This window comes from Molothrus aeneus, chromosome 13, assembly GCF_037042795.1.
Source record: "Molothrus aeneus isolate 106 chromosome 13, BPBGC_Maene_1.0, whole genome shotgun sequence".
In the NCBI taxonomy this organism is placed as follows: Eukaryota; Metazoa; Chordata; class Aves; order Passeriformes; family Icteridae; genus Molothrus; species Molothrus aeneus.
The window spans coordinates 93,276-114,620 of record NC_089658.1 but is presented as its reverse complement, the minus strand read 5'-3'; the positions used below and the strand labels follow the sequence as shown (position 1 = coordinate 114,620).

General features: G+C 38.6%; 1 protein-coding gene across 1 annotated transcript in view; it reads right to left on the bottom strand.

Moving 5' to 3' along the window:
- Positions 1 to 6,175: 6,175 nt before the first annotated feature.
- KLF13 (KLF transcription factor 13) overlaps positions 6,176 to 21,345 on the bottom strand; it is a 28,223-nt gene continuing 13,053 nt past the window's right edge. The window contains exon 2 of the mRNA XM_066558787.1: positions 6,176 to 6,883. Coding sequence (XP_066414884.1) covers positions 6,591 to 6,883 — 293 coding nt within the window. The 3' untranslated portion in view covers positions 6,176 to 6,590. The remainder of the gene's footprint in view (positions 6,884 to 21,345) is intronic.

Genomic DNA, 21,345 nt, shown 5'->3' with positions numbered 1-21,345 from the left:
GGCTAAACATGTGTGCTTGCCTGCTTCAACTCTTGCTTAGCTCCCTTCTCTGCTGCTCTTGGAAAACATGCTGCAGTTTCTGCTCATCTCTGAAGGTGCTCCTTGCTTGCTTGCTTGCTCTGAAATTCTGCAGGAAGCCCCATGTGGATTCTGGTGCTGTACAAACCTCTCAAGTCAGCTGCTACAAACACTTGTCTCATTGTCCTCACCTCATTTTTATTTCAGTCTTCATCTTCTCTCACTTTTCTATCTCTTTCTATTGACCGTGTATTTATATTTATGTCACTTTAATCTCTTGCAGTCAACTAGCAAAGCATGCCATGGGTGTGGTTCCTTGAAAAGCCAGCACAGTGAATCTTAAGGTGGATTACTTTGAAGCCAGAAATTATACACAAGTAAATGGAAATAGGAAAATCCCACCCTAATTCTAGCACTATTCTTGCGTCTCTTCTGAAATGCTGGACTCCTGCCAAGTCTATGAACATTTCATGGCAAACGCTGAGTCACAGGCAAGACAGAAAGCCTTGCAAGACAGAAAAAGGAGGCAGGAGAGATGCACACTCCTTGCATTTAGGAACCTGGAGAGGAGAAGCAGGACAGAATGTATTAATGCACATTTCAGAGCGAGGGTGCCTGGGCAGGGAGGCACATTACGATATCAAGGCAGCAACTCCAGACTAGGTACAGGCATCGTCCTTTGGAGGGAATTGTTTCTCTTTTCTTCCTTCTAGCAAGTTCAGGAAACAATCTCTGACTGCACTTCTGTTATCAAACACGCAGGGGATCTTTCATTGTAGGAAGACTTCGGGAATGCCACTGTTTAGGGCCTGTTGTAACAAACTGTGCCTAGAAGTGTTGTGTAACCTCTATTCTCTAGAAACTTCAGATTCATTCCTTCACATCTGCCAATGCCTTATGTTTTTGAGAAAGTTGCTCAAATTTGTGTTTCAATTTTCCTATCTTTAAAATTAGGAAAGAACATTTCAGGATACTGTGAGGTTACATTGTCACTGTTTTGACATGGTACTGCCACTTGCAGAGATATCAGAAATTTGCAAAGAACTGAGCTTTGAAAGAAAGGATGGCTGACTCTCTGAACTTTAGGTCACACATATCAATCCCTTAACCATCTTGTAAAAATTGCAATATATACCACCTTTGAGAAAGGAATTTCACTATGCAACTACAAAATACCAGCTAAAGCACAGAATACAAAGCAAACATCACAAAAACTTTCAAACATTAAAAGACATCCCATTTTAAACAATAGAACTGGGTGAAGTTTAAATAAAGACACCAAACAAGATATCAAGTCTCAAATGAACAGCAGAAATATTAACAATTGATGCTTTTTAGGTGATAAATAGAGAAGGAAATTAATAGAAAACCAATATCTCATAGTTATAAGTTTTATTTTGGAAAATGTAAACCTCACTAACCATGCATACAAGTTAAGACAATATTTTACAGTTCTTAATTTTCTTCCTTTTTTAATTTTTTTCCTTTTATAGTTGCATAGGACATTATCACAATATATAACTATGCAATACAAAATACATAAAAAGTTACAGCAGAGCAAGAATAGATGAACCTATAACTGTACAACTGTAATACTTCAATGTAGTGATTTAAAGAGTTGAAAGTGAGCCACAGAAGCTTTCATGTGCTGCTGACAAGCCTGTACAAGTGAGAGTGACACTGGCAGATTTACAGCTCACTGCAGCTGGAAGTTTAGCTGTGAACACCTGCACGCTCCCCCACTCGGGCATGTGCTGCTGGAAAAGCACATGTGCACGCACACACATGCCCCCCACATGCACAATGTACACAAGTAAATGCACCTGTAACCAGAGATGAAACTCAACCACAAATCTCCAACAGGTTCAAAAAGTCCAAATGCAATGGCATGTGGATCTAGGAATTTGGTTCAGGCCCATCACTAGTTATAATGAAATGGATACCTATTTTTGCTCTGTGGAGATCCCTTCATTAGTCAGTGTGTAGTATAGACACACTGCTGTGTATTTATGTATACACACATACACTATACAATATACACATATATATCTATTTATATATATATGTGCATATGCTTATATAAATCCATATATATAAATAAATATATATTTATAAAAACCTATACCAGTGGATGGGCTTTTGCATTCTATATTCTGGCTTATGGGATAAACAAGAATAATTTGGGTATATTCTTCTGCCTAAGGCTATAGCTCTTATCCCCAAGAGTTACAAATACAGATGTTCATCATACCATTCACTGACATAGACTAGATGTTAGCACCTAATGCACAAACAGATGGTGTGATGGAGTAAATAAAAGAGCACCTCAAAGTTAGTTTGTAGGCATGACTGATTAAATTAGTAAATCTAATGGCAATTAAAAGGCAAAAACAACACTGCACTTCACAAAGTACAAATCCTGTAACTCATGGCAAAACACTGGAGACGAGCAGTTGTGAAACAGGTGTGCTCCTCACACAGCCTTTACTGCCTGGCTGTGTGAGACAAGGAGAGTGCTGAATGTCTGGGTAGAGGGTGATGAGGTTTAAAGGTGTGCAGAGGCTTTCATAGCTACAACTTCTCGCAAGGGTTAATGCAGTAAAGAGGCTGAGATACAGACAGGAATTAGGCATTACCATCGAACAGAGGCTTCTGATGACTTGTCATAAATACATACCTTTGCAGTAAACAGATACTAGGCATGTATTGTAAAAGCAAGGAATAATTAATTTGCAGATACAAAAAATTCTCACAAAATCTAGCTGCCAGGAATTTACCAAGATTGCTTTCTAAGAAGCAGGATGGAAACTGAATTCATGTTGCCATTAGGCCTTTGCACAGGGAGAGGTTAATGGAAGGAGTGAATGAGTTTCTAAGAGCATCTTCAGTTTCACCTGGTAGCGAGGTGATGATTCCTGTAGAAAGGAACCAACTCAACACTTAGAGAAGTTAGAATCATGGCTGGAGAAAAACAAACTTTCCAGGGCTTTCTTAATAATAATAAAGCTGTTGCTATAATCTGAAATGAAAAAAAAAAAATCACAGCAATGTTGTATTTTGTGAGAACACCTCAACAGATTGCATGGGGAAAGGAGGAGGCAGGAGAGATGCACACTCCACTATTTCCTGAGTGTGACATGTTTGTTGCTGTGCCAGAAGACTGATTTAGATTACACTGCTGGGTGAAACAACAGAAAGGTAAGAATCTGAGGTTAGTTTGGATCAGCAAACAGATTTCAAAACATAATTTGTGCTGTTCTGACCTCTCATGTCTGCAAAACTCAGGAAGAACCATCACGAGAATAGAGTCCAATGACCTTGCTGATCACCAGACATTTCTAGCAGATGCTAGAAAACCCCATTCTTTTCTCATATGAAAATATTAAGAGAAGTTTTGTTTACATTCAATTTTGGAAAATATTAGTGATTTGGAATTTATCATTTTATCCTAAAACTATAAAGCTTTAAACCTCTAATGGAAATATTTGAAACTCTATCTGGGATTTTAAAACACAGTAACTTGACTGTCAGCCTAATACATCCTGAGGTATTTACAGCTGAGATGTAAAAACAAAAACGTTTTAATGACCAATTTCAGAGTATTTTCTGAAAGTGTTGTTATGTTGGTTATATATAGCCCCATGGTGTTCTCATTAAATGAACTGACTTAACTGAAAATTTTACTTTGAACCAATTTATTTTCTCCTGCTTAAACTTGAACAATTATTAGTAAAATCTATGAAGTATATGAGTAAAATATTACTTAACTGTTCGAGTTAGAGATTACATAGTTCTCTGTCCCTCAGAATAGGTTGTCCCAAAACCTTTATTTATATCCTATAATCTCAGTACTGATAAAACCTGGTGCAAATATTCCTTCTCCAGGCTAGTAAAACAACTTGTTTGTAATGCATAAACTGATTCATGCTGAATTATTAAGTCCTAAATAAATGAAATTGAGTGGTTCCTCCTTTCCTGAAGATTAAATGATGCTCTTGTTTGAACAGGTGATTTTACAGCAAAATGAATTGGGAACATGAAGCCTATAATGTTTGCCAATATTAGTGCTCCTTTTGATTTTCTTGTTCCCCTGCTTCTCCATATATCTCTCTTAAGGTATAATGATAATGAGAAATGAGTTTGACTTGTTTTGAAGTATGTGCACAAGACAGAGCTGACCTGTAGAATTCCTTGAGCTAGATATCTGAAATGCTTCTCTACTAACTCCAGCACAAGAGCACTTCTAGGAGTGACAGAAATTATTGGAATGTGAATTCCTGTTACCTGAATTCTATCAAGTTGTTAAAATTGTGCATCTCAGCACATGACATTAAAAAAAAAAGCAAATAGGAAATCTGTTGAGGCCAACAGATCTAACTCCACAGCTTGGGCAACTCATCACATTAACTCTATTTGTCATCTTGCAAAAAACCCTTACTGTGTTCTTTCATTTTCTGTGAAATGAAACAGTAGAATTGTGCCTCTCACAACTTCCAATTCAAAGGGGGAAATTAACAGAGGTGAAATCTGGAGCAAATGAACATGAAAAAATACTGAAACATCTGCATTTGTTTAGATTTATAGTTGTATTTGTATTGATAAATACTTAGTGTATTTATCTGTACAAATAATAGAAGGTGTAGTATTAGGAATAATGTATATTATGGAAGTACCTATGAAACTACTTGGAAATCTATATTAGCTTCTCACAGTTAACATACAGTACAATAAAACCTTGCAAAACTGGATCAATGCAAAGCAGCAAGTAAGATACAGGTTCAATGGGAATCTGGAGGCATTCACTTAATATCAAATGACAGGTTTGGCATAGAGAGTTTCTTTTCACCATGCTACACTTAACTGCATTTATACCCTACAGAAAAAAAAAAAAAAAACCAAAACAAAACAAAACAAAAAAAAAAAAAAAAAAAAAAAAAAACAAACAGCAAAAATCCCAAAATTCCAGAATCAAAAGGACCTGAATTGATAATATGCACCATCAGACCCAGACAAACCAAGGAATGTGTATTTGCTGCCAGTGAGGTTTTCAGTACATCACTATGTTTCTGGTCTGTTACTATATTTTCTACCATATAAAACATAAAAACCCTTGTGCTCTATCTAGTGTTAGATATTCGAAAGTTATTGAAAACTAGCCAATATTCCCTTTCTATTATTAAGCATTAAATAAGAGCACCTTGCTTTATGCTGGTATGTGTATTTTTGAGAAACTTGAAGTAGTGCTGAGCTATAATGTAATTTTATTTTAAACTTAAAAATGCATATTTTATTATTCCAGTCAGAAGATACCTTATGATTTTCACTTCCTTCTATCAACGACCACAATTTTGATGCAACAGAATACAGAAACTATGTCTTGGCCAATTTTTCTTTCTAAGATACAGCTGTACAGTAGGTAAGTACCTTGATAACAGTTTTGGTGGGCATTGGTTCAGTAATGCTATTTCCGTAGTTAATTAAAAAACAAAACAAAACAAAACAAAGGAAGAAGAAATAAAGAAAATTGTTCAAGTCAGTGTGGTTTGATTGAATATTCTGTTGGTCCCATACTGAACAGGCAGTGCAGACAGCTTAACAGCTTGGAGAGAGTTGACAATAGAATGCCTCTGAGACTCCAGGCCACCTTGCCATAATATGTTACCCAGTGTAAATTTGTTTCTTTGTGATTTAGGTTACTCATTTAAGGCATCTTGTTGAGAATTTTTCCTCAGAATTTTATCTAGCAGGAAACAAACCAACAAACAAGTTTATCAATGTCACAGAGATTTTTGCAATTGGAAGTTGGCTTTGGAGCATCTTCAGCAGATGTGAGAAGACAACTTGCTACCATAGGCAGAGGGCAGCTTGAAGAAAGACAAGGTTCCTGTTTGGAGGCTCCCCAACACAGGTATATAATCAGGAAAATGAGCAATGGAAAAGTCCAGTACTACATTCCAGTATTAGGCTGGTTTCTGTATTGTTTGCTTGTTTTTTATTTTTTCCCCAGTGTGTGAAAGAACCTAACAAAAAGCTTCTGAGTGCAATTATATTTACAGAGTAAGGCTGTGGTTAGGGTGTGTCTTCATTGTAATTATTGTGTAACATAAATATCCATCCCTGAGAAAAGAGAAGGGGGACATAAATCCAACACAGTTGATTTTTAAGTGTATGTATGCTTATATTGTGCAATCCGGTTTTACAAACTACTTCAACACCTGAGGTGAATTAAGCAGATTTTTTCCTTTTTTTAAGATTTTTTTTCCTTTTCTTATAAAGAATAATGAAGAGGATCCATATATGGTTGCAAAATATATGAAATATGGAGACAGCAGGAGTCGCTAAGTGTAACATGTAAGTTTGTCTGTCCATGAGGTTAGAATAGCCACTTGTGTGGTTGGGTAAAAAAAATCTGACTAAAAATTGCAGTGGGAGGCAGCTATTTACTGATTTTTAAAAAAGAGAGGGTGGGAACTGAAGGAGGGGAAGCAACAGAGTTTTTTAACTGTGTGCAACACAAACAAAACTCCACGTTAGGCATTAGAGGCAAAGTGCTGACATCCAGTGCAGGTAGTCTATGGGGAGCTGGCGGGGCTGATCGTGGGGCTGGAGGCGTCCGAGCGGCTGTAGTCACTGACAGAGCCTGTCCTGGAGCCGCTGCCGCTCCGCCTCTTCAGCATGCTGGGGTGGAAGTTGGCGTGCCGCCGGGCGTGCTTGGTCAGGTGGTCGCTGCGCATGAAGCGTTTCTCACACAGCGGGCAGCTGAACTTCTTCTCTCCGGTGTGAGTGCGGTAGTGCCGGGCCAGCTCATCCGAGCGAGCAAACTTCTTGTTACAGCCCTGCCAGTTGCATTCAAAAGGCCGCTCACCTGCAGGGAGCAAACACGGCACGATTAGACGGGAGAGCAGTGTCTTCCATGAGCTATTTTTTTGTATGCAGAATATAGAATAAAAAGGTTGGAAGCAGGGTGAATGCCACTTGGCACTAAGTGGATGGAGGTGTTATTCTCTGCCAGAGCAGGCTGCTGTGGTATTCCAACCCATTTAAAAATGCTGTCAGACTAGTCATATACCTTGTTTGATAACTGGGTCTTCAGGGATGCTGGGTTCCTGATCCTTTCATGGATATCTCATATCTCTTGTGGTTTCTTGAACTTTCTGACTTAATAATAGCTGTACTGAGCTTTATAGTATATTCACTTATTCCTCCAAGCTGTCCCTATGTGTCTGACCAAGTGCTGAAGTTAAGAAAGCATGATGAGGTCTTCTCCAGCTATTTTAAAAGTTATGGTAAAAATGCAAAACGGCAATTTTGAGGCAGCAGATGTGATGTATTCTCCACAGCTGTGCCTGTGTTTTCTGCATTTACTACTGCAGTTTCCCTTGTTCACTGCCTTGGGTCTCACTCAGAAGTGAGGCAGGGGGTGCTGTATTCCAGTAAGGGACAGGTGTCACCTTGAGGGTACCAGCCTTTTTTGAATATCTAACATAAACCTCATAAGCTGTGGCACTTAAGCTTGGAGCAAAGAGCAGTGAGCTCACAGAAGGAGCCATCTGGTGACCTGGTACAGCTCGGAACAGATCTCAGCCATGGGACAGAGGCCTGGTGCTGCTTTAGGGCCATGCACTGTGGTAGATGTGCAGTCTAGGAAGCTCTGCAGAAGCTGCAGACAGAATTAGCATTGTTGTTGGGTAGATGGGTATCTGGAATCTATTCCCAGCTTCATCACTGATGTACAGCATATGAGGAAGCACCTCATGCTTCCATCCTTAGTTTCTCCATTTCATAAAAATTAAAACGTTGAATCATGAAATTTGCTGTCTACTACTTCTGCTTATTGGTTTGGTTCTTACTGTCGCTGAATCTAAACATCACACGTTCTTTCATTGTTATTAATTGAGAACATCTTATTCTTTTGTGAATACCTAAATACATAGACTTAGCATTTTTGGTAGTTGTAATTTTAGTAACTTCCTACTTGCACTAATCCTAATGTTTCTAATTCTGAATAGCCTGTTCAAGAGTCCCAGAGAGCCACATAAATTCTAGACCAAAATAAGAAATAGAAGTTCTTTCCACAGTACACTGAATAGGAAATAAAGAAATAAATTAGCCTCCTGGAGAAACTCAATACACCTCAATTAAAACTGTCTGAGATAAAAACTGACCTCAGCAAATCTTCAATCTAAGCAGCCGATAATCTGCTTAAAATTCACAGATCTGGCAATAATATTTATCTTCAGAATCTGCTCGGGAGGCTCCTGCTCAGAAAAACAGTTCTGTAGGTTCCTTTTCTCTCTGTTCATGAGGCCTCCAAGATACTTCAGACAAATCTCAAACAGTGTCTCAATGAACAGACAAGCAAGTCCTTTTAAAATAGGATTTTGTTCAATAATCTGGAAAAAACAAGTTTCCCTGATGTTTCCTTGATTATTTAGGAGAAAGACCATAGCTCATTAAAACAAATTGCTCTTAAGCACATTTGGTGGATTTCATTACACCTACAACCACAATGCATAATGCAGTGGTTGCATCTGTGCAGTACACACAGATATTGTTGTATGGAGAACTGTGACCACCCTGCCTAGGACTGCATAAGGCACCAAAGATGAACAGAACTGTGGCTTCCCCTGACGTAGAGCCTAAAAATCTCAGGGTTACACAGATGAATTTAAGAACAAAACCACAACCAACTAGATTTAAAGGATATAATCTTGTTGCATAAAATCCATTGCATAAAATCCATGCAAATCCATTCAGTGTCTTCCCTAGCCTTATTCTGCCTGCAAACTGTCAGGGACTGAACTCTCCATCTGCTGCTAGAAACAGGAAACAAACGTATTCTGGCTGTTTGTCATATATCCAGTTGTGTTCTTAGATATATTCCTCCCTGTGGTGGGACATGCCTGGGGTGTGACAGCCCTGTTGTGTGACCACATTCACTGGTCTTGTCCCTATGTTTTGGTCATAGCAGAGGTACACATCTAAGAGGGCTTTAGAACCCTTGGGAAGAAGGGCAGTGAGGCATGGTCTTGGGGTAGATGTGGCCTGCAGAATTAGAGTTCCTCATCCCTGAGCTATGGCATCAGTTTTTGCTAAGACAATGGTCTTTGGAGGTTTCTATTGTCTGAGTTAACATTTCTGTTTATTTTCATTACAAATGGTATCAGCAAATGTTCTTCACTTGAAGAACTGTCCCATGAAGTGAGTGCTTTCAGACAAGGAAAGCAAAAGTTTTCATGCAATGTTTTGCATTGCTGTTGACACCACCATGAAGCAGAGGGAAAATGGCACCTTCTGTTCTGATCAGTTTAATGGCACCAGCTGCTCCTGTCCATGATTCTAGCATTTGGGAGCCAGCAGTAGGCACAACATTCCAGTTCCTAAAGAGAGACGTGCTTCTGAAGCAGGATTGTGTAAGCTCAGTGTTATCCAGCACTAGCAGGTGATGAAGGTATTGCACAACTTATCTCCCCTTCTCCTCACTGCACATCAGGTCGGGATAAGAACATTCAGGTTCCCACTCATCTGTCTGATTTGATGTTGATGGTGGTGAGGATTTGGGTGCTGAGCCAAAAAATGTGGTATTTCTTCCACTATATTTCTACAATTCCTGTACTTCTCCTTCCTAGGGACTATTTTCCCCCTCAGTCCTCTCTAGTCTTCATTTTATATCTTCTTGGTACTTGGTTTTAAGTTTCTTGGCCAAGTGATTTTCCACTGACAGCTGGCATCACTCTAGTAGTGGTAACAGTTCTTTAGAGTACTTCCCAGCTTTGTTGAGGTTTAGCAATTCCTCTTCAAAGAAAAACTGTATTGTGAGGAAATGCTGGGTGCCTTGTGTGAAGATATAAGAGTCATTTTTATTGTTCATAAAAAATTAGTACACAGTCTGGAACAAAGTTGCTGGGGGGTATTAATTAAGGCAAGACCCAGCTGCTGCTCCAAAACCACACATGGAAATTCACAGTCTGTCATCATTCTCATCTCTCAAGCAGAAGGGATGTGGTTTTCTGTGCAGGTAGGTTATATAAATGTCCTTTTACCAGCAGTAAAGCAACCAACAGAATGAGAGATTATATGAATTGATTGCTTAATCTCATTAGGGAACATGCAGCCACAGTACAATGTTCCTACATAAGCAATAACCCCTGGACATGTTGTACTCAACAGAGAGCTTTCACCATTAAAATGGCTGTAACATGACACAATAAGGACTCTTTCAGCTCCATTTCAGGCAATGTTGAAGTCAGAATTTTACCTCTATACACTCAGTGAAGAATTTGATCTTATAGATAATTGTAGAAGTGTTTTCAAGTATCTTAGATATGGGAGGAAACACATCAAGCATGTGAATTTGTACACTGAGAGTCTTAATGCTGTGCCTTGGCAGCAGCAGTATCTTAGTGCATTATGAGCCTTACGAACAGGTCTCCAAGAGTCCTAAGTTTCCAAAAGATAAAGGCCCTTGTAAATAAATTAATCAAAATGCAACTCTGCCTTCTTTATCTTTGGAGAGGCAGGCAAAAGATGCATTTAAAAGATAAGGAATACTGTAATTTTTTTTTTTTTTTTACCATTTAAAATAGGTTTGAATATTCATGTTCCAAATTCTACTAAATGGTAACCCTCCTAGCTCTTTTGCCAGGGCACATGGCATCTAACTTGTGTTTAAGTTACACAAACTGATGGAAAAACATCACATTAGAGAATTAGATTCAGCTGATCTCAACTGAAAATTACACAAGCAAGAACATTTTTGGCTTTTTCCTGACCTTCATCCAGTAAAAAAAAAACAAAGGTAGTGTAAAGGCACATTAAGGAACTTGCAGCGCTCACCAAGTGAAAGTACGTGAGCTCTGCAGGTGCACGGAGTTCTGAATTCCTTTCAGGGGCACAGGCCTTGCTGCTCATTGCCTGGCAGAGCAGCCTGCCAAAGGAAACCCAGAGTTGCCTGGGCTATAGAAACGGCATTAAAAAAATGCACCTCTATCCTCTCTTGCTGGAAAGGATTCGGAAGTAACTAGAGCCAGCCTGTTCCTATGATATTACAGAAAGGTCTTTTGTATTATTCTGTATTTTTCAACCATTGTATAGTGAGGCAACTGTATGTAGTTATGGGAAACAAAATCTAAAGAGATGGTGGCACCAGATCTGATGTCTACTGAGCTTGATTTGTACAATCCTTTTAGTGCACATATAGTTTTAAAGACTCTTTTCCTATATAGTGAGCCTCCTGTACAGACCCTGGAGTAATCTGCTTCCTGCCTCACCAATACATCTGTCTGATATCCAGCATCTGAATATCAATTTAAAAAGATAGTAAGTACTGCCTAAGCATACTTTAAAAATAACCTACTACTGACTGAAATGCCCAGTTTGAGACAATTGTGAACCTAACCATTTTCCAACTTATAATGCAAAGATTAGGCAATTGTATGTGAAGAATTTGAAGTGTCCTATCCACTGGCCTACAGATTAGAGTAGCATCAAGTCAAACCACATACTGGGGGCTATTTTTTTCAATTTACCTCATGTAACAGCTCTGCACATTATGTTAGCATGTTCAAGCACATGTCAAGGCCATGCAGTAACAAAGAAATTTGTATCCTGGGAATTCAATGAGTGTCTGCAAAACCAGAAACAGTAAACCAGAAACAATTTTCTGTGATCTTTAATCTGTTCTGCTGCTTCCCAGAACAGGGTTGAATGTTGTTATTAAAACAGCCTAGCAGCCTGAACATGCCGCTGGATGCTATTCTTATTATTTCTACATTTTCATATACATAATTAGGAGTATATTTAGGAACACAGATCAGCAGGCTGGGTGGGGAGGACGAGGGGCAGACAGTTAAGAGATGTGACTGAAGAGGCTTTCCTCCAGGAGAGGAAATGCTATCTTGGGAAAAACATTCAGCCAAGCAGACTATGTTCCTTGAGATGGGGCTATTATTTGGGAAAAAAAACCAACAAAAAACCCTCCAAAAATGAGGAAAGATCATTCTTCAATAGTACTGACATGTATTTATGGCTATTTTAATTTCTGATATTCTCTTGTTTATAAAAAAGTTCTTTTTGCATGGTCAAAAAAAAAAAAAGCCATAATCTCAGTGCGAGAGAGAATAAGGCTTTGATGTTAGGCAAATGGTGGTTTCTTTATCAAGTATTTAAAAAGAGATCAAAAATTTCCAAAGCCTCAGGTTTTCAGATTCCTATAAGATGAAACCACTTAGTTTTAAATTAATGATTTTAGGGGTAATATTTCATAACCAAATAAGCCAAATGCAATTGGGTTTTTTTACATCTGCTCTTTGTGTCTGTCCAACAGCTTTGGAGTATCTCAGCCACCTTCACACACATCTAACAGAGGTAGCAAATTCAGCAATATTAAGCTTCACTAGTTCCAGGAAAATGAGGATGTTTTAGTAATGTTCTCAGTGAAAAGAGGAGTTATAGAGTGAATTAGACTGTCACTAGACACCGGAAACCTAGTGTGGGAGTATAATGTGAATGTCCAAATCCAAGAAAAGCTCCTGTTAGAGTTCCCATGTTGCTGAACACTGGCACATAGGACACACAGCAACAGCAGCTAGGTTGCATTAGGACCTGCAGACACAAGCATGCAGTCCTGCTAATTCCATTATCTGTCATGTGACCTTTTTTCAGGAACTGGAGTTCTCAGAATTCTTGCAGGCACAAACCCAGGCATCTACAAAGTTCATTCACTTTAAAATGTGCACGTCTTTATTTTGACCTTAACAAATCCAGTCACTACATTTATAAATTACTGGATCTTGTCTCCTGTGTGCTCAGGAAACTACTACTGAGCAGGAGTGCAACAGCTACCATAACATCCATGATTGAAATCCTTGGTTTATTTTCTGTACCTCAACGTTTTCATTAAGTTATTTAGACATGAATGTTTCTTGAAAGGGGAATTTCCAAGTGGCAAGTTTATATTTGAAGTCCATATGTGTTACCATTTGCTGTGGAAGTGTTTGTGTTACTCCATCTGGGAGCACAGATTACACCCTATGATTTATCTGTTACAGCCACAGTAACTAGAACAACTCAAATAGCAAATGACGAGCATGCACGGTCAGAGACCATAATGATAACAGCTACAATGCCAGAGAAATATAAGTAGTGAAAAATTCCTGCCTTAGCCTTAACCACAGATAGATGTGTCTGAGAACCAAAATAGCTCAGTTGGTGTGTTCCATGAAGATATCTGGTCCTCTAAAAAAAATTAACACTCGCATCAAAATGGAAACAATTTTTTTAAAGCAGATTGCATTCTATCAGTTATATTCTCAGCTTTAATTTCAAACTTGTTTGATAATGTCTTAAAAACACCATTTATAATAATTTCAACTACTTAACTGGATTTTTATCAGCCACATTTGCTTCTCTTTTGTTAAAGCAGAATCATTCAAGCCTATTCCATCTTTTTTTTCCCCCTCAGGATCCTCCATCACATAATCTTTCTATTGTCTAAAATATGCATTCCATCATATTTACTGAATCTTTTTTCAAGCAGGCGTGCCCAAGTTGAACTGCTCCAAGTATCTATAGCTTACCATTTTTAAAATAACCATGTTTTTTATCCTGTATTTTTGCACAGTGAATTAAGAATCTGAAATTTGAACCTGCTTTACCAAGTCATTTTCTGCCTGCCATTTTAACTCCTGATTGACTCCTGTTTAGTTCTTGCTTCATCTCTGCTGCACACCACTGTGTGTACAGTAAATTAAGTTCTGTGTTCCACTCCCAGCTGAAACTTAGTCCCAGACCATTTCACACAAGAAGCAAGTAGTTAGAAGTTATGTTTCAGGATCTGGAAAATAATTCTTACAGCAAATTCGCTTTAAAATGAAATGGCCACAAATCTAATAAAAGGAACTACTGCTATATTCTTATCTAAGATTTTGAATAGAAAAGGGAAATAAAGGCTAAAACTATGTGGGTAACATTTTTCCTGCTCAATTGAAAAATTTAAAAAAACCATTGAATTGCAGAATTTTGCAAACAAAGAAACCCATAGTAATTTTATTTTTAGTTGACCAAAATGTTTTACTTCTTTCAGTATGGATTTTGTAACACTATTTAAATTCCTTTAGCTCTGGGGACAGTTTTCAAGACAGTGAGTATGTTAATCTGAAATGAATTAATAAAATACACTAACACACAATTTTTCTGAAACAAAAAAACAATTTAAACAATTTTCTGATTACTTGTCAGTGAAAAACTCTTCACCAAAAAATGTAGTTCCTGTAGTTCTTGCTAGTAAAGAAATACAAACTTTCTAATATTCTTCATTAACATTTCTTGGCAGCTTTCTATCCATGAATACATTTTTATTAAGTGACTAACTTGAGATCTGATCTTTGAAGGGAACAACTTCATTTGTACTTTCTACTTCCACTAAACTCCCTGTGTTTATAAGCACAAGGGAATTCCAAAGACAGCCAAGGGTAACAACCATGAAAGTTTATCCTTCACAGAGAAATCTTGGAATAGATTTTAGATCTATGCTGAAAATGTGGCTGAGAATATGCCCTGTGGCATTGCAGTATGACCCAAAAAGCCTCGGGTGATTCTCTACAGCATGTTAAGTACAAGAAACATTTTCCGGAGTTGCGCTGGGTATCTTTCACTTCCTTCTACTTTTGTCCTCTGGAGTCATTTTGCAAACTGGTGGTTAAGTGATGCAGCCTTCAAAACACTGGGTCTGTTTTGAGTTCTCCCTTCAAAGAGCATAAAGGTGCACTAATGTGCCACACACTGCCATGACATAGAAACAACCAACCCAAAGCTCATGCTAGAAAGACCCAGCATATTTTCCAAATATGTATTTTTATGATCTTCTCTGCACTGCTACAGTATAATTCCATAGATATATAGTGAATTTTGTTTGGTTTTCTCCTCTCTAGCTATGTTCACACTGCTGTTCCTCTCTGCAAGAGAGTACTCCAAAACACAGGTAATCTTGCTGGGGAATTGAGAAATTCAATCCTTTCCTATCAACTGAAGATCATGGAAAAGCCCTTCAGGGTTTCCAATTTGAAATTCATATCTGTAGACCTGATCAATGAGATGCTACTTGTTTTACTGCATCCTTGTACTAAGACACAAAATGCCAATATTGGCTTTCTCCTGTGCAGTTTGTCACTTCCTGGTTTCAGAAGAGTTCATGCTCTATCTCCTCCTTACACAACCCTTCCCAGTCTTGTGTGTTCCTTTCTCTTTTGAAACTACAAAAAGTCACCTGCACTAGGCCAGGGCTTTGTGAAGCTCTGTAACACTACATCAAAGTAGTGGGGTGGATGGGGGTGTGGGTGTGTTAAATATGTTAAAGAGTTTTTCTCTTGAAACACAACCAGAGACAAAATCATTAAGGTGAGTTTAGCATTCAAGATTACTTCTTTTTATTGCGGGGCCCAGATATATCGATACAAATTTTGAAATCATCCTCTCTAGAAGTAACTGGAGTCTTAAAAGCTATTTCAGCAAAGAAGCTGAATTAGCTGAATAATTGCATGCATTGAAACAACAGCACTTCCATAACTTTCTGAATAATTAATTCACCTGGTCATCCACTCATGACTTAGGTATGAATGTGTGCATCTGATGACTTGATTTGATGCATCAGAAGAATGCAGTGGAATAGAAAAGCCAGCAGAAAGGCAACTCTGAAAGTGAAGGCTCAGAAAGGGGGTGTGAGGGAACAGACATGCAATGTCTAAAACACCCCTACGGCTTAGGGATTTCTCATCACTCTTTTAAGCAAGGGTCACAAATCTGCAATTACTAGCAAAATGATGGGAGTTCATTTAGTAAAAGTTGATGAGGGCATCTTTGGTTTTGCTCCCCTCCCCAGCTTCCCATCACAAAACTGCTAGGAGCCACAACAAAGAAGGCAAGAATCAATGTTCTTTCTTGTTGGTATCTAAGGCACTGAAATTTAGCAAAACAGCTCCAAATCCTTAGCAAGGTGTTTCTGGAGCACTTAGGGTTGATCATATACAAACATAGTAAGAGACGGTCCTCTCAGATGTAAACTTGCTCATTGATACGCTAGGTATTCTGGTTAGTCATGTTAGGTAAGGAGGAGATGCACACATGTGTCTTCTCCTCACAGAAGTATGAGTATGAAGGATGGTCCCCACATCTCACAGGGCAGTTTTCTTTTCAGGGCTATAAAAAACTTTGTGGCAGCAACTGCATTACTGCTGGATCTTCCAGGAAGCCTTGTCAAAGTCTACATAAATATTACCTCTCTTGACCCTTTTCTGTTGTATTTGCTGTCGTTTTGCTATGCGACTGTACTGATAGCATGGGCACTCACTACCAGTAGAGGAATACCTGTTAGTCTGTCAAGTTGTGAGCAATCAAAACTCTAGCCATCTCCTACTGGTAGGAATCCATCATGGTATGGTAATTTAGACAATTGTATGACATGGTGTTTACAATGCATACAATTTCAAAAATAAGTTATTGATCTCCTTATAGTCCTATATGGATTTATCATTGTTACCTAATGCTCTTTGTGGATTCCATTTTAACACTGAAACATGAAGCTCACTATTTCACTCTCCTTTTCAAAGGTTTGGACACATGACCAAAATGGAGACCTCTCATCTACAAAAAGGGAGACATCTGAGCCATTAGGACACCCATGAGGCTGGAAATGTACCCAACTAACAGGGACAACTTCCATATCTAGGAGAGTGCAGACTGGAATGGACCCTGCCTGCCCCACAGGAATAACTCCTATTGATCATGCTTCCATTAAGTGCAATGCCTTTGTTTACATGGACTTTGGCCACATCCAGTTATAAAAGCAGCATTTTTTTTACCTTCTTGCTGGAATATATGGGTAAATAAAGCTCTTACACTGAATACTAATGACAAGCCTAACTTAAAAAATGAAAGGCAACAGCCTCAGCGACAGAGAGTTTATGTTCTAAGATAATGCAAACTAAATATTGGAGTTTCTATCAAAGTGAAGTACCAGCAATCGCTGCATATAATTTCTGTTCACTAAGCCTAAAACTCTTACTAGGGCTCCTTATCTCTGAGGCATTAAATCCTAGACCAGTGCTCAGTAAAACAGCTGAAATCCACTAATTTAAGAGAGTAGCAACTTCCACTTGATTTTCTCTCTCCTGTGGCTTGTTCCAAGAATGGAGATCAATAGCTGACCCTTTGACTTTGCATTTAAATGCCAGATAATTAAATTGTGTTATGCTGAAATGATGAAGTGATGAATTCTGGGGAGAGGAAGATGTATCTCAGCTATGTATCATTTGCAAACCACACTGAAGTAGGACACTCAGCAAAGAAGAGAACTCTGTAGTATAGTAGCCCTTTAATTACAGTATTTTTCTAATTTTTTCTACTCAGCTGTAGTAGATGTAATAAAGAAGGATGTAATATGTAATATTATGTAATATTAATGTAATTTTTAAATTATGTAATATTTATGTAATTTATGCAATGTAATAAAGAAGGATGATTATTTAAACATCTACTGTGAGTAGAAAATAAAAAAAAAATCTGTAAAAGAGCCTCAAAACACATCTAGGTATTACTGAATGACAAAAAACTAAATGATGGTGATTTTTTTTTCCTTTTCCATTGGTCAATTAAACTTTTAAATAAATATACTTGAAAAGAATACTAAAAATCCAAAAAATCTATGTGCTAATCAGCAAATCTGACCTATTGCATCACCCCAGCAAAGGAATTTCAGCCTAGAGTTCTTGCCTTGAGCCAAAAATTTGTTGTTTAAGGGACTTTCTTCATTCCTTTCATACAAAGACTGTGGCTTCAGCATGGGTCAGAAAAGTCTGGTCTCTTAAAACAGACTAACATTGATGAAGGTATGTGGGATTTGGTTCTTTTTCTGTCTTGTTGATGAGCCAATTCAAACCTTTTAAAGGGACTACAGTAGGGCTCTCCAAATGCACGTAATAATAAAGCACTGTTTTTATTGAACAAGTCCAGTTAAAAGTTGAAAGTAATAATGTGGCCCTTGATGAGTACATATGCTGGACTGAGGCCTTGTTCAGTCACCTGAGGTCTCATGTTACTTCTGTTGCAGCACCCTAGCAATGCTGATTTGTTGTCTGCTACAAGCTTTTCAGCTGCACCACTCACCCTTTGTTAGAGCAAACAAGTTGATTAATTGCAATGTTATGCAGACAGCAACTGAAGCCCAGAAAACAAACTCCCCAGACTTGATTCTTTCTTCTCCAGGAGGGAAAAATGTCTATCTGGTAGTAGAAACAACAGATCCAAGTGCATCTACAGGGAAGGTGCAATTAAGGTACCAACAGAAGCACAAGTTTTCCATTATAGACTCCTGTCTGGATCCTTCCTGTGCTACCTCAGAACTGCTCAGTCTGTTACCCAGCCCACTCTGCAAACCCAGAACAGCTCCAGATCAGACATTTGACTGATAGCAGCTCCATGGGAGTTCTGTACTATGACACTCCTTGGCATCCCATCCTTCTTTGGCCCACTCTTTACAGTGGACAAAAACACTATAGTCTAACTATAGGACACTTGCACCTCTCTTTCCAATCTGAGAATTTCTCTTTGTGAAGCCCGGGATTATGTGCCAACAGAGCTCACAGGCTCTCAAGCCATTCATTCTCAGTGGTGTGGTCATTGCATAGAGAAATTATGTATGCAGCAGAATTAACCAATAGGTACTCATAGATCAAATGGCAGGAACCAAAAATGGCATACAGTGACTTCTTAATGTGATAACTTTTTTCACAAGATTCTTTCACAAACATATCTCCATGGATAAAAACTTGAACCTGAAGATACTCACAGTGCAAGAATGTTTGAAATCAAACTGAAACTTCATAAACCATCCCTGTCTGTACAGTGACCACAGGAACGACCTCTGCAGTGGTTTAGACTGCTTTCAGTGAAAATCTACCTCACAAATTTTTAGTTGTGGTGGCTTTCAAAAAAATTTGCAGAGTAATGTTCATGATCTGTGGTTAGACAATGGAAATATTTTAAGTGGGAGAGCAATTAAATAGGTAATGACCAATGATATTAATCTGGTGTGAACTGTGAGTGAATTCATGCTGAAATTGGGAAACTTTGGCTCCATGAGCTCTGCCCAGCAGTTGCATGACTAGCTGCAAAGAAGGAATCATATGACCTCATGAATCAGTCTTTTCTCTGTTGACATATCAACGACTTTTTTATTATTCTATTCTATTAAAAACAGGATAATGCTTGTAAAAGCAAAGATTATCAAATTAATGAAAGGCTGTCCTGCTATGCAAAATAACAGACTAAAGGATTATTCATCTAATCTGAGACCTGCACTTTATTTATCTGAGTTCTGGAAGACGATGAATGTCATTTGCCTCCAACTGAAGTGCACATACTTTGGCACGAACAGACCTTGCGGGTAAGTTATGACATTTCATGTGCACAGCAGCTCCCAGGATTTGGGGACAGGATGAGATTTCATTTTGCTAGAAGCCAAGCAAACAGAAGTTAGTGAAGTTGTCTTTGGCTGTAATTGTGAAATGTCTCCTTGTGAACTTTTGACCGGTTCAATCAACAACATCACAGTAACACAGCATGCCTGAAACATGGGGCTTCAGCATCTATAAGCACAGCTAAAGCTGTAAAGCTAAGTGAAAAACCTGATATTAAGAGTTTATTGCAACTGTATGGAAGAAAGAGGGAGTGGGATTTTCTGTTATTTTATTCTCATTATGGCTGGATTCTTTGCCAGAAGCAAGGTGGTGTTGAAGTAGTTTATGAGCAGCATCTGCCAATGGCCATGTTGAGCATCCAGTTTCAGGGAACAGGCAGCTCTGGAAAGTAGTTTTATGGGCTGATAATCAAAAACTAGATCTGTTGCTTGACACAAGGCAGCTACCATTCAAGGTATACATAAAACTATTGCATACACACTAAAATCTTCTGCTCAGGTTGTTAAACCACCCTCCCTGTTTAAACAAAGCTTCAGGTTTTTTGTATACCATAGAGGAATTAGATTATATTGTAACAGTTCTAATGTTCTAAACTGCCCACTTTTAAAACAGGTAAACTTTTTAGAAAAAACAATTTTCAATTCAACATTCAACTCTTGCAAGTCTCATTTACATGTTCTATTTTGTAAATGCTTTCCCTGTTTATTTTGCATCTCCTTGCAGCCCCCTCAACCACAGCTGTATGAAAAGGAAAAAAGAGCACAAGTTACCTGCTCCTTTCTAGTTCCAGCTTTTTACAGTCTTTTCTATGTGTCTCTACAAATGTTTTAAGCACATACCCATGCAGGCCTCATTCTCATATCAAATCAGAAAATAAGTACGAGAAGGTTTTCAGCACGTCTCTCGTTAACACCCAGGGTGTGACACAGCCTAAGTGCAGCTCAGCTGCTGTGACCACCCCGCCCTCCTGCCCGTTTGATGTCGGTTTTGAGGAGAGCGGGCGCAGCTCTGAGGGAGGCGGCCCCACCAGCTGCGCCTGACGTGTCAGGTCACAGCGTAGGAGAGAGGCCACGGCCAGGGCTGGGACTCCATGAATGGGGCATTTGCTGCATTGTGGAGGATCCAAGTCACGAGCCAATTGTCTAAGTATGACTCTGGATGTGAGACATAACTAAAAAGCTGAGATCTTACGTAGAACGCAGACATATTTCAAAGACAACTTTGCCAAGGGCATCTTGATATATATAACATACCTTTCAAAAATAGAGAGGTGTTTTCAAAAAACTATCTTACTACGGACTCACAGAGAGTAATCAACTGGATTCCCTTTTTCATGAGCAAATACTTCTTTTCCTACTTTTCCATCTCAAAAGTAGTATTGAAGGACACATCTATACTATTTTAAAATTTCTAAAATATGCCATGGCCCCTTTAGCAGCTCTGTCTTCCTTTGCCTACTGCACCCATGTCTTCATTGCTTGCCTTTACAGAGCACTCTGTAAAGTGTTAAAACTCTGTTAAACCCAGTTACATGTCATTGCAGAATATGGTTTATTTGTATGAATGATGCCACAAGGGCTGCCCAACAGCCACCATTTTCTCTGTAAGGATTTAAAAACCTTATTCACATGTAAACCATTTCACCTTGTGAGAGATCAATGATTCTTTAGCAGAGATTCTCAATTCTATGCGTCCATATATGTCAGGTAAAAATTCAGTAGCTGTAAATGTAGGCAAGCTGTGCAGATCTATTCTCTAACAGACCTGCTCTTCTGGGTGAGGAGAGGAAATCCACTGGTCTTTCTGGATTTCTGAGGTGGAGCACCCATTTCCTCTTTGCAGGAAATTAGTTGAC